This window comes from Cetorhinus maximus, unplaced genomic scaffold (genome assembly GCF_964194155.1).
Source record: "Cetorhinus maximus unplaced genomic scaffold, sCetMax3.hap1.1 HAP1_SCAFFOLD_3720, whole genome shotgun sequence".
NCBI lineage: Eukaryota > Metazoa > Chordata > Chondrichthyes > Lamniformes > Cetorhinidae > Cetorhinus > Cetorhinus maximus.
Window position 1 is genome coordinate 1,417 of NW_027599626.1, and position 13,584 is coordinate 15,000.

The 13,584-nt window shown below is 56.6% G+C and overlaps 1 protein-coding gene across 1 annotated transcript in view; it reads right to left on the reverse strand.

Moving 5' to 3' along the window:
* Nucleotides 1–933: 933 nt before the first annotated feature.
* The window catches only part of LOC144678167 (telomerase protein component 1-like), a 21,378-nt gene continuing 8,727 nt past the window's right edge, over nt 934–13,584 (reverse strand). Inside the window, exons 5-10 of the mRNA XM_078538049.1 lie at nt 11,641–11,856; nt 9,786–9,946; nt 9,302–9,409; nt 6,672–6,779; nt 5,963–6,118; nt 934–1,019 (exon numbers count right to left, since the gene is read on the reverse strand). Coding sequence (XP_078394175.1) covers nt 1,005–1,019; nt 5,963–6,118; nt 6,672–6,779; nt 9,302–9,409; nt 9,786–9,946; nt 11,641–11,856 — 764 coding nt within the window. The 3' untranslated portion in view covers nt 934–1,004. The remainder of the gene's footprint in view (nt 1,020–5,962; nt 6,119–6,671; nt 6,780–9,301; nt 9,410–9,785; nt 9,947–11,640; nt 11,857–13,584) is intronic.

A 13,584-nucleotide genomic window follows, 5' to 3' on the forward strand; every position in this document is an offset into this window, starting at 1 on the left:
GAGAGAGAGGGGGAGAGATGGAGAGAGAGAGGGGGAGAGATGGAAAGAGAGAGGGGGAGAGAGGGGCAGAGATGCAGAGAGAGAGGGGGAGAGATGGAGAGAGAGAGGGGGAGAGATGGAGAGAGAGAGGGGGAGAGAGGGGGAGAGATGGAGAGAGAGAGGGGGAGGGATGGAGAGAGGAGGAGAGATGGAGAGAGGGGGAGAGATGGAGAGAGAGAGATGGAGAGAGGGAGAGATGAAGAGAGAGGGGGAGAGATGGAGTGAGAGAGGGGGAGAGATGGAGAGAGAGGGGGAGAGATGGAGAGAGAGGGGGAGAGATGGAGAGAGAGAGGGGGAGAGATGGAGAGAGAGAGGGAGAGATGGAGAGAGAGAGGGGGGAGAGATGGAGAGAGAGAGGAGGAGAGATGGCGGGGGGAGAGATGGAGAGAGAGGGGGGAAGAGATGGAGAGAGGGGGAGAGATGGAGAGAGAGAGGGGAGAGATGGAGAGAGAGAGGGGGAGAGATGGAAAGAGAGAGGGGGAGAGAGGGGCAGAGATGCAGAGAGAGAGGGGGAGAGATGGAGAGAGAGAGGGGGAGAGATGGAGAGAGAGAGGGGGAGAGAGGGGGAGAGATGGAGAGAGAGAGGGGGAGGGATGGAGAGAGGAGGAGAAATGGAGAGAGAGAGGGGGAGAGATGGAGAGAGAGAGAGGGAGAGATGAAGAGAGAGGGGGAGAGATGGAGTGAGAGAGGGGGAGAGATGGAGAGAGGGGGAGAGATGAAGAGGGAGGGGGAGAGATGGAGTGAGAGGGGGGGAGAGATGGAGTGAGAGAGGGGGAGAGATGGAGTGAGAGATGGAGAGAGAGACGGAGAGAGAGAGGGGGAGAGAGAGGGGGAGAGAGAGAGAGAGAGAGAGAGAGATGGAGAGAGTGTGAATGACTGAGGCTGGGTTTCAATGCTCACCAGGAGAGGGTGCCAGAGCCGGGCGGTGCCATCATCGCTCACAGTCACTGCCGTCAGGCGGCAGCTCAGCTCCTCGACCTCTGTGTAGTGAAGGGACTGGGTTCAGGATGGACAGCGTCTCGAGGGTTATCCCCACCTCCCTGCACCCCCCGACCCCCGACCCCTTCACCACCTCCCCTCCCCCCCGACCCCTTCATCCCATCCCCTCCCCCCCCAACCCATTCACCCCCTCCCCACTCCGACCCCTTCACCCCCTCCCCTCCCCCCGACTCCTTCATCCCCTCTCCTCACCGACCCCTTCACCCCCGACCCCTTCACCCCCTCCCCTCCCCCCAACCCACCCCCCCCATCGACTCCTTCACCCCCTCCCCCTCCCCCAATCGACTCTTTCACCCCCTCCCCCGATCCCTTCACCCCCTCCCCCACCGACTCCTTCACCCGCTCCCCTCCCTCCCTCCCGCCTCCGAGGGCACTGACCACCCACTGAGGTGCAGACAGACATGGGCACAGGATGCCCTCCGGCACATCACCCAGGCAGCCCCGCTCTTGGCACACGGCCCCACGACAGCCGGCGTCGGTGGGAAATCCGACCGGGGAGACAGACAGAGCATCTCAGGCCAATCCTCTGAATCACCTCTGCCCTGGTCCTCTCCTCTCTCCGCCACCCCTCCCCAGAAACAGCCATTCACCACCCCACCACCTCCGCCCCACCCCCCGAGGATGAACAGTCCAGGAAACTTCTCCGTCTCTGGTGATAGTCCGTCCGCCCATATCCATTACAAGCCTACCGACTCCCACAGCTACCTCGACTACAGCTCCTCACACCCCGCTTCCTGTAAGGACTCCACCCCATTCTCTCAGTTCCTTCGCCTCCGTTGCATCTGTTCTGATGATGTCACCCTCCAAAATGGCGCGTCCGGCATGTCTTCCTTCCTCCTTAACCGTGTTCCCTCACCACCCACCCGTCAGCATTCCGCAGGGACCGTTCCCTCCGGGACACCCTCCAACACCCCCAACTCCTCACCCCACTCCCAATGCACCTTTCCATTGCAATCGCAGAAGGTGCAACACCTGCCCCTTTACTTCCCCTCTCCTCACCGTCCAAGGGTCCAAACACTCCTTTCAAGTGAAGCAGCATTTCACTTGCACTTCCCTCAATTTAGTCTACTGCATCCGTTGCCCCCAATGCGGTTTCCTCTACATTGGAGAGACCAAACGCTGACTGGGTGACAGCTTTACAGAACACCTTCAGTCTGTCCGCAAGCATTACCCAGACCTCCCTGTCGCTTGCCATTTCAACACCCCACCCTGCTCTCATGCCCACATGTCCGTCCTTGGCCTGCTGCATTGTTCCAGTGAAGCTCAACGCAAACTGGAGGATCAGCACCTCATCTTCCGACTAGGCACTTTACAGCCTTCCGGGCTGAATATTGAGTTCAACAATTTTAGATCATGAACTCTCTCCTCCATTTTGACCCCTTTTTTAATCCAATGTTTATTAATATAATTTTAAAATTTCTTTTATTTTATTCTTTTATTTATTTGTTCATTTTTTAAAATCCTTTTTTCCCCCCCAAACTCCCCCTCTTCCCCCACAGGGCCATCTGTCACTTGTTTCTGTGTTTCCCTTTCACAGAGCACTGGCTCTTGTTCTGCTATTAACACCTTCTGCTTTCTTACCTTTATGTCACTATCAGCACCTTCTTTAGTCTTTAAAACTACCACTGTCTTGTGTCCACGACATCTTTGTCAATTCCTCCTTTGCCCCCACCTATCCCTGACCTTCCATCTTGCCCCACCTGCTCCACCCCCACTTAAACAGTACAAAATCCATCACATTTCCACTCCTCTTTAGCTCTGAAGAAGAGTCACACGGACTCGAAACGTTAACTCTGTTTCTTCTCTCCACGGGTGCTGCCGACAAGCTGAGTTTTTCCGGCATTTTCTGTTATTATTTCAGATTTCCAGCATCCGTGGTGTTTTGCTTGCCGGGGTTCGGGGGTCCACAGCGGGAGGGAGAAGACTGAAGGTTTCGGGGCTATTCTGGCACCACAGAGCAGAGCACGAGGAGGTTCAGTGGAGAATTGGTAATTAGAAAGAGTATTGACGGTGTAAACAGGGTGGAAAAAACAGATGGTTCCCTCTTCCCTGGGGAGTCAGTGATGATGGGTCATTCTGATCAAAGGTTCGCGTCGAGAGAGACCGCGGCAAATTCTTTTGCCGGATCGTTTGGGTTCTGGAAAGTTCCGCCACGGCGAGCAAACTGAGATGGAAATCACAGAGGCAGAACTGTCCAAACTGTTCACAGAAAACAGGACCGAGATTTTAATCAGGATAAATGAAGGCAGTGGGATTAGTTTGGGATTGATACAGGGCTCTGGGGAGAGAGCGGGGCAGTGGGATTAGTTTGGGATTGATACAGGGCTATGGGGAGAGAGCGGGGCAGTGGGATTAGTTTGGGATTGATGCAAGGCTATGGGGAGAGAGCGGGGCAGTGGGATTAGTTTGGGATTGATACAGGGCTATGGGGAGAGAGTGGGGCAGTGGGATTGGTTTGGATTGATACAGGGCTATGGGGAGAAAGCCATGCAGTGGGATTAATTTGGGATAGATACAGGGATATGGGGAGAGAGCGGGGCAGTGGGGTTACATTGGGATTGATACAGGGCTATGGGGAGAGAGCGGGACAGTGGGATTAGTTTGGGATTGATACAGGGCTCTGGGGAGAGAGCGGGGGCAGTGGGATTGGTTTGGGATTGATACAGGGCTATGGGGAGAGAGCGGGGCAGTGGGATTAGTTTGGTATTGATACAGGGCTATGGGGAGAGAGCGGGGCAGTGGGATTAGATTGGGGATTGATACAGGGCTATGGGGAGAGAGCGGGGCAGTGGGATTAGTTTGGGATTGATGCAAGGCTATGGGGAGAGAGCGGGGCAGTGGGATTAGTTTGGGATTGATACAGGGCTATGGGGAGAGAGCGGGGCAGTGGGATTGGTTTGGGATTGATACAGGGCTATGGGGAGAAAGCCATGCAGTGGGATTAATTTGGGATAGATACAGGGATATGGGGAGAGAGCGGGACAGTGGGATTAGTTGAGATTGATACAGGGATATGGGGAGAGAGCAGGGCAGTGGGGATTAATTAGGGATTGAGACAGGGCTATGGGGAGAGAGCGGGGCAGTGGGATTAGTTTGGGATTGAAACAGGGCTATGGGGAGAGAGCGGGGCAGTGGGGTTACATTGGGATTGATACAGGGCTATGGGGAGAGAGCGGGACAGTGGGATTAGTTTGGGATTGATACAGGGCTCTGGGGAGAGAGCGGGGGCAGTGGGATTGGTTTGGGATTGATACAGGCTATGGGGAGAGAGCGGGGCAGTGGGATTAGTTTGGTATTGATACAGGGCTATGGGGAGAGAGCGGGGCAGTGGGACTAGTTTGGGGATTGGATACAGGGCTATGGGGAGAGAGCGGGATAGTGGGATTAGTTTGGGATTGATACAGGGCTATGGGGAGAGAGCGGAGCAGTGGGATTAGTTTGGGATTGATACAGGGCTATGGGGAGAGAGCGGGGCAGTGGGATTAGTTTGGGATTGATACAGGGCTCTGGAGAGAGAGCGGGGCAGTGGGATTAGTTTGGGATTGATACAGGGGCTATGGGGAGAGAGCAGGGCAGTGGAATTAGTTTGGGAATGATACAGGGCTATGGGGAGAGAGCGGGGCAGTGGGACTAGTTTGGGATTGATACAGGGCTATGGGAGAGAGCGGGGCAGTGGGATTAGATTGGGATTGATACAGGGCTATGGGGAGAGAACGGGGCAGTGGGATTAGTTTGGGATTGATACAGGGCTATGGAGAGAGAGCGGGGCAGTGGGATTAGATTGGGATTGATACAGGGCTATGGGGAGAGTGCGGGGCAGTGGGATTAGTTTGGTGTTGATACAGGGGCTATGGGGAGAGAGCGGGGCAGTGGGATTAGTTTGGGATTGATACAGGCTCTGGAGAGAGAGAGCGGGGCAGTGGGATTAGTTTGGGATTGATACAGGGCTATGGGAGAGAGCGGGGCAGTGGGATTAGTTTGGGATTGATACAGGGCTATGGGGAGAGAGCAGGGCAGTGGGATTAGTTTGGGAATGATACAGGGCTATGGGGAGAAAGCGGGGCAGTGGGATTAGTTTGGGATTGATACAGGACTGCAGGAACTGGCAGATGCCTCTAAAATGGAGAGACAGTCATTTAGTGCAATATGTCACTGGACTAGTAATCCAGAGGTAAAAGCAAAATACTGCGGATGGTGGAAATCTGAAAGAAATCTGAAAATGCTGGAAAAGCTCAGCGGTCTGACTGTCTCCGTGGAGAGAGAAACAGGGTTAACGTTTCGGGTCCCTATGACTCTTCAGCTCTGAAGAAAGGTCACACGGGCTCGAAACGTTAACTCTGTCTTTCTCTCCACAGACGCTGTCAGACCAGCTGAGTGTTCCCAGCACTTTTTGTTTCTCTTTCTCGTAATCCAGAGGCCCTGGGATAATGCTCGGGGTGGGGGGCGCGGGGGGGAGAGAGACGGGTTCAAATCCCACCAACGGCAGCCGATGGAATTTAAATTAATAAAATCTGGAATTATGAAGCCAGTTTCAGTCATGGGACCATCTCATCGATTGTTGCAAAAAAACCCCATCTGGTTCCCTAATGTCCCCTTTAGGGAAGGGAAATCGGACATCATTACCCAGTCTGGCCGACACGTGACTCCAGATCCATCACCCGCCCCCCCCACCCCCCCACCCCCCCCCCCCCCCCCCCCCCCCCCCCACCCGGCCCCCCCTACCCAGCTACACCCCCGACAGCGATGCGGTAGACTCTTAACTTGCCCCTTCTGAAATGGCCGAGCGAGCCCCGCTCTAGTCAAGGGGCAATTAGGGATGGGGCGACAAATGCCGGGGGTCCTCGCCAGTGACGCCCACGCCCCGCGAGAGAATGAAGAAATAAAACGGTGGCGCTGCCGGTGAACGACTTGCCACCTCTCTCACCGCACTCGGCCACCCCGGGGCTGCCGCTGCCCTCTTGCTGAAGGCTGCGAGGTGATTGATGCGGTGGGGGTGGGCACGGATCATCGTAATAGCTGCTCCGGAATCCTTCCACACCATCAGCTCACCGTTCCCGCTGGCCGACAGCACCAGATCAGCCTGGCAGAGAGAGAGAGAGAGAGGCAAAGGCAAGAGGTTCGTTCACCCCTCACCACACCCACCCTGTCCCCTGCCCCTCCCCTCTGCACCGCTACCTCTGGCCACAAGGTGCCAACTACCCCCAGCACCCTGTGTTACTGACTGTATCTGTACTGATGTTAATCCAGCTCCCTCACACTGTCACTCAGTACCCCTCTCCCCCCAGCCCCCTGTGTTACTGACTGTTATCTGTACTGATGTTAATCCAGCTCCCTCACACTGTCACTCAGTAACCCCTCTGCCCCCAGCACCATGTGTTACTGACTGTACCTGTACTGATGTTAATCGAGCTCCCTCACACTGTCACTCAGTAACCCCTCTGCCCCCAGCGCCCTGTGTTACTGACTGTATCTGTACTGATGTTAATCCAGCTCCCTCACACTGTCACTCACTACCCCCTCTCCCCCCCAGCACCCTGTGTTACTGACTGTATCTGTACTGATGTTATCCAGCTCCATCACACTGTCACTCAGTAACTCCTCTCCCCCCAGCACCCTGTGTTACTGACACTCACCATGATACAGACACCACTGAGAGTAGCAGAGGGTCCCTTTAATTCCTGGATGCAATCCCCAGTGTTCGGATCCCACAGACGGACCTTCCCGTCATTTGAGCAAGAGGCCTGTTGGCACGGAGACACAACATCCAGTCAGGATAAGAAATTCAATGGGAATATTCCAAAGCAGGTACAGCACGGGGTTAGATACAGAGTAAAGCTCCCTCTACACTGTCCCCATCAAACACTCCCAGGACAAGTTTCGAATTCCAGATCTCAAAGCCTCAGGAACCAAACCAAAGGACATTAGCACAAAGTTTAAAATCATGGATGCACTAGTGGCCAGAACTGGAGGCACTACAGAGATAGGGAGGGTTGTAGGGACTGAAGGAGGTTACAGAGATAGGGAGGGTTGTAGAGGCTGGAGGAGGTTACAGAGATAGGGAGGGTTGTAGGGGCTGGAGGAGGTTACAGAGATAGGGAGGGTTGTAGGGGCTGGAGGAGGTTACAGAGATAGGGAGGGTTGTAGGGGCTGGAGGAGATTACAGAGATAGGGAGGGTTGTAGGGGCTGGAGTAACATTCGCGCCGCACAAGTGCCAGGCTATGACTATCTCCAACAAGAGAGAATCTAACCATCGCCCCTTGATGTTCAATGGCATTATCATTACTGAATCCCCCACTATCAGCATCCTGGGGGTTATCATTGACCAGAAACTGAACCGGGCCAGCCATATAAATACTGTGGCTACAAGAGCAGGTCAGAGGCTGGGAATCCTGCGGAGAGTCACTCACCTCCTGACTCCCCCCAAAGCCTGTCCACCATCGACAAGGCACAAGTCAGGAGTGCGATCGGATACTCCCCCCACTTGCCTGGGTGAGTGCGGCTCCCACAACACTCGAGAAGCTCGACACCATCCAGGACAAAGCAGCCCCCGCTCGATCGGCACCCCATCCACCAACATTCACTCCCTCCACCACCGACGCACAGCGGCAGCAGTGTGTGTACCATCTACAAGATGCACTGCAGCAACTCACCGAGGCTCCTTTGACAGCACCTTCCAAACCCACGACCTCTAACATCTAGAAGGACGAGGGCAGCAGACGCACGGGGAACACCACCACCTGGAAGTTCCCCTCCGAGCCACTCGCCATCCCGACTTGGAAATATATCGGCCGTTCCTTCACTGTCGCCGGGTCAAAATGCTGGGAACTCCCTCCCTAACAGCACGGTGGGTGTGCCTACAACACCCCAACTGCAGCGGTTCAAGGCGGCAGCTCACCCACCGCCACCTTCTCAAGGGGCAATTAGGGATGGGTAATAAGTGCTGGCCCAGCCAGAGATGCCCACTTCCCATGGATGAATATAAATAAAGGAAGTTACAGAAATAGAGAGGATGATGGAGGCTGGAGATGGTCACAGAGAAAGGGAGGGTCATAGGGGCTGGAGGAAGTTACAGAGATAGGGAGGGTTATAGGGTTGCAGGAGACTACACAGAAAGAGAAGGCTGGGCTATGGGGACTGGAGGGGGTTATAGACAGAGGGAGGGCAATGGGGACTGGAGGGGGTTATAGACAGATGGAGGGCAATGGGGACTGGAGGGGGTTATAGACAGAGGGAGGGCTGTGGGGACCGGAGGGGGTTATAGACAGAGGGAGGGGAGTGGGGACTGGAGGGGTTATAGACAGAGGGAGGGCTGTGGGGACTGGAGGGGGTTATAGACAGAGGGAGGGGAGTGGGGACTGGAGGGGGTTATAGACAGAGAGAGGGCTGTGGGGACTGGAGGGGGGTTGTAAACAGAGGGAGGGCTGAGGAGGGTTAGAGAAAGAGGGAGGGCTGTAGGGACTGGAGGGGGGTTGTAAACAGAGGGAGGGCTGGAGGGGGTTAGAGACAGAGGGAGGGGCTGTGGGGACTGGAGGGGGTTATAGACAGAGGGAGGGCAATGGGGACTGGAGGGGATTATAGACAGAGGGAGGGCTGGAGGGGGTTATAGACAGAGGGAGGGGAGTGGGGACTGGAGGGGGTTATAGACAGAGGGAGGGGAGTGGGGACTGGAGGGGGTTATAGACAGAGGGAGGGCAATGGGGACTGGAGGGGGTTATAGACAGAGGGAGGGAGTGGGGACTGGAGGGGGTTATAGACAGAGGGAGGGCTGTGGGGGCTGGAGGGGGTTATAGACAGAGGGAGGGCTGGAGGGGGTTATAGACAGAGGGAGGGGAGTGGGGACTGGAGGGGGTTATAGACAGAGGGAGGGCTGGAGGGGGTTATAGACAGAGGGAGGGGAGTGGGGACTGGAGGGGGTTATAGACAGAGGGAGGGCTGTGGGGACTGGAGGGGGTTGTAGACAGAGGGAGGGGAGTGGGGACTGGAGGGGGTTGTAGACAGAGGGAGGGCTGTGGGGACTGGAGGGGGTTATAGACAGAGGGAGGGCTGTGGGGACTGGAGGGGGTTATAGACAGAGGGAGGGCTGTTGGGGCTGGAGGGGGTTATAGACAGAGGGAGGGCTGGAGGGACTGGAGGGGGTTGTAGACAGAGGGAGGGCTGTTGGGGCTGGAGGGGGTTATAGACAGAGGGAGGGCTGTGGGGACTGGAGGGGGTTGTAGACAGAGGGAGGGCTGTTGGGGCTGGAGGAGTTTACAACAGACTCACCACATGTCGAGAGGCCCAGGCGCAACCTGTAATCCAGTCCCGATGACAGGAGAGGAGCGAGTGTGAGATTTGTCCAGGCAGATCCACCAGGTCCCAGAACAGGAGGCTCTGTGGATGCAAACAGTGTGTGTGAAACTCCAACCTCGGCACTTCAACACTGGTTGATCCGCATCCCTTTCCCAGCCGGGGTCATCGGGAGCGGGACCTCCTCCGAACCCCTCACCGCGTGACTGCCTCGCTTGCAGGGGCCCGGACCGTGGCAGCGAACCACCGGGCTATTCGACAACAAGAGGCAGAACCCCGTTCCCGTCCGATTCAACCCCACCCTCCCCACTTCCCCTGGGCGGCACCGGACAGCGGTCGGGAGGAGGTAGCCAGGAGGGGCGAGAGGTCTGGGCTCCCGGCTGGTTCGAGCCCAGCCTACTCAGCAGTCCCCCCCCCCCCTCCACAACCACCCCCCCCACAACCACCCCAGCTCACTAACCTTGTCCTTGCTGCCGCTGACAAGCCGTAGCCCATCGGGGCTGAAGGAGCAGCAGGTGACCGAGTCCGAGTGACCCCTCAGCACGCAGGCTGGGGACACCTCCGCGCAGCCCTCTCGGTCGATCAGCTCGGCCAGCGTCCACAGCAGGAGGGTGAAATCGTCTGGGGAATGAGACAGAGGAGACAGTCGGAGCGGGCAACGCAGGACGGAGGCCTGGCTGGGAAGAGAGGCGCGTTGCCAGAGCTTTTCGGTCCCGCCCTCAACAGGACAAACACAAGAGTGCCAAATTTCAAAGGACCACAACAATTTATACCGCAGGGGAAAAGGGTGCTGACGGGTTGGCAAGTCAACTCTGATTGCTTTCTCTATGGCAACACCTCAGCCAATCGGCAACTACAGGCTCCTCTTTCTCTATGGCAACACCTCAGCCAATCGGCAACTATAGGCTCCTCTTTCTCTATGGCAACACCTCAGCCAATCGGCAACTACAGGCTCCTCGGTATTTCAAGAAAAAGGGCGCAAGGTTGGAGCAGGTTTAAGCAAGCCGCCCAACGCTGCTACCATGCAGCGGTGCCGCGAGTGGGATTTTCCGCTAACAGGACGCTGCCGGGCAATCCAAAAAGATAGCCTGCCCACCACGCAACTGAGCAACGTCGGGTGCGAATGCCAGTGCCGGCGGGGTGCCAGGTGCGTCGGGCCGTACGCTCCCGTGATTGGCTGATCGAATCAAGTAGGTGTTCCTCCGGCTGTTTGTGACAGGCAGAGTACAGACTGTACTCAACCAGCCCGCGCTTGTGAAACCCAAAACAAAACGTCTACTGTTCGATGTGATACTGTAAGTGGACAGCACTCGCTGATCAATCCTGAGTGCGCTAAAAGCTACACTAACAACCAATTTAAGATAATCAATCGAGCTCATATTGTAGCTTATTTATACGTGCCATAAGCTACATACATTCACACGGAGGGATCCATTCTTTGCAAACAAAGGTAATATGTTCAAGCCTTGCGCCTTTTTCTTTTAATTACCCAGGAGCTCGGGTAGCGCCTAGCTCCCCGTTGCTTTCACCATGGCAATGCCTTGGCCAATCAGAGTCAACTTGACAAACAAACAGCACACTTCCCCCCCCTCCTCCACCTCCCCCACCCCCACAGTATAAATGGCGATTGTTTGAAATTTGACATTCCTGCATTTGTCCTGATGAGGGCAGGGTGAAAGGTTTCTGCAACACGCCTCTCTGTCCAGCAACAGTTAAGGGCAGAGGTATCAGGAAACAGGAAAAGGGGGAATCGGGGGCCGACAGACAGACAGACGGAACACGAGGGGTAAAATCAGAGGGTTAACAAGAGGAAATTGTGCCCGTGTCCTAGGGATTTGTTTTAAATTTATTCTTTCATGAGACGTAGGCCAGCATTTGTTGCCCCCATCCCTAATTGCCCCTTGGACTGAGTGCCTCGCTCAGCCATTTCAGAAGGGGCAGTTAAGAGTCAACCACATCGCTGTGGGGAGGGCGGGGGGGGGGGGGGTGTCTGGAGTCACGTGTAGGCCAGACTGGGGTAAGGACAACAGATTTCCCTTCCCTAAAGGGGGACATTAGTGAACCAGATGGGGTTTTTCTTAACGAGAATCGATGACGGTCCCCATGACTGAAACTGGCTTTCTAATTCCAGATTTTATTAACTGAATTTAAATTCCACCAGCTGCCGTGGGTGGGATTTGAACCCGGGTCTCCCCCACCCAGAGCATTAGCCCGGGGCCTCTGGGTTACTAGTCCACTATGCTGCCGCCTTCCCTTGTGCAGGGTCAGGGTGAGAGAGGGGATTGTAGAGAAACGTAAAACGCATTCACCGTTACCTGAAGCTGAGGCCAGGAATTGTTCCGAGCGAGACAGGGACACCGGGGGTCTCGTGTGCCCCCGGCAGTGACGCACGCAGCTCGCCTTGGAGTCCTGTAGGCGCCACACGCGCAGGACGTTGTCATCCGACCCCGATGCCAGGAACTCCTCGCCGTGCAACCACTGCAGGCATCGCACGGGCACCCGCGGGACCTCGCACTCCGCAGCCAGGGCTCCTGGGGTGACAGAGAGGAGACGGTGAGAACTGGTCAGCGAGAGAGGGGGCCAGGCCGTACGAGCCAGAGAGAACAGCTCCCCTTCTGGAGAGAAACATCAACACCGCCCTCCCAACATATCCGTGTCATTCAATGGCATCCACCGTCTGCCCATATCCCTCAATCTCACCGTCTCACCGTATCCCTCAATCTCACCGTCTCACCGTATCCCTCAATCCCACCGTCGCCCCGTATCCCTCAATCCCACCTTCTCCACGTATCCCTCAAACCCACCTTCTCCCCGTATCCCTCAATCACACCTTCTCCCCGTATCCTTCAATCCCACCGTCGCCCCGTATCCCTCAATCCCACCGTCGCCCCGTATCCCTCAATCACACCGTCGCCCCGTATCCCTCAATCCCACCGTCGCCCCGTATCCCTCAAACCCACCGTCTCCCCGTATCCCTCAATCCCACCGTCGCCCCGTATCCCTCAAACCCACCGTCTCCCCGTATCCCTCAATCCCACCGTCGCCCCGTATCCCTCAAACCCACCGTCTCCCCGTATCCCTCAATCACACCGTCGCCCCGTATCCCTCAAACCCACCGTCGCCCCGTATCCCTCAATCACACCGTCGCCCCGTATCCCTCAATCACACCGTCGCCCCGTATCCCTCAAACCCACCGTCGCCCCGTATCCCTCAAACCCTTCTCCCCGTCTCCCTCAATCCCGTCTTCTCCCCGTCTCCCTCAATCCCGTCTTCTCCCCGTCTCCCTCAATCCCGTCTTCTCCCCGTCTCCCTCAATCCCGTCTTCTCCCCGTCTCCCTCAATCCCGTCTTCTCCCCGTCTCCCTCAATCCCGTCTTCTCCCCGTCTCCCTCAATCCCGTCTTCTCCCCGTCTCCCTCAATCCCGTCTTCTCCCCGTCTCCCTCAATCCCGTCTTCTCCCCGTCTCCCTCAATCCCGTCTTCTCCCCGTCTCCCTCAATCCCGTCTTCTCCCCGTCTCCCTCAATCCCGTCTTCTCCCCGTCTCCCTCAATCCCGTCTTCTCCCCGTCTCCCTCAATCCCGTCTTCTCCCCGTCTCCCTCAATCCCGTCTTCTCCCCGTCTCCCTCAATCCCGTCTTCTCCCCGTATCCCTCAATCCCGTCTTCTCCCCGTATCCCTCAATCCCGTCTTCTCCCCGTATCCCTCAATCCCGTCTTCTCCCCGTATCCCTCAATGCTGTCTTCTCCCCGCATCCCTCAATCCCGTCTTCTCCCCGTATCCCTCAATCCCGCCTTCTCCCTGTATCCCTCAATCCTACCTTCTCCCCGTATCCCTCAATCCCACCGTCTCCCCCAATCCCACCTTTTCCCCATGTCCCTCAATCTCACCATCTCCCCGTCTCCCTCAATCTCACCTTCTCCCCGTCTCCCTCAATCCCACCTTCTCCCCATATCCCTCAATCCCACTTTTTCCCCATGTCCCTCAATCCCACCGTCTCCCCGTATCCCTCAATCCCACCGTCTCCCCGTATCCCTCAATCCCACCTTCTCCCCGTATTCCTCTACCCCACCGTCTCCCCGTATCCCTCAACCCCACCGTCTCCCTCAATCCCACCAGCTTTCTCGACATCTCCTTCAAGCCTGCCCTCCTCGCCTCCGCCTGGGCGCCACCTCAAGGTTCCCCGAAGGTAAAAGGTCTGGGCCTGACCCCCCACCACCCGCCACCCCAACAAGCAGAGGGCTCCTCCGGCCCTCGCCATCGG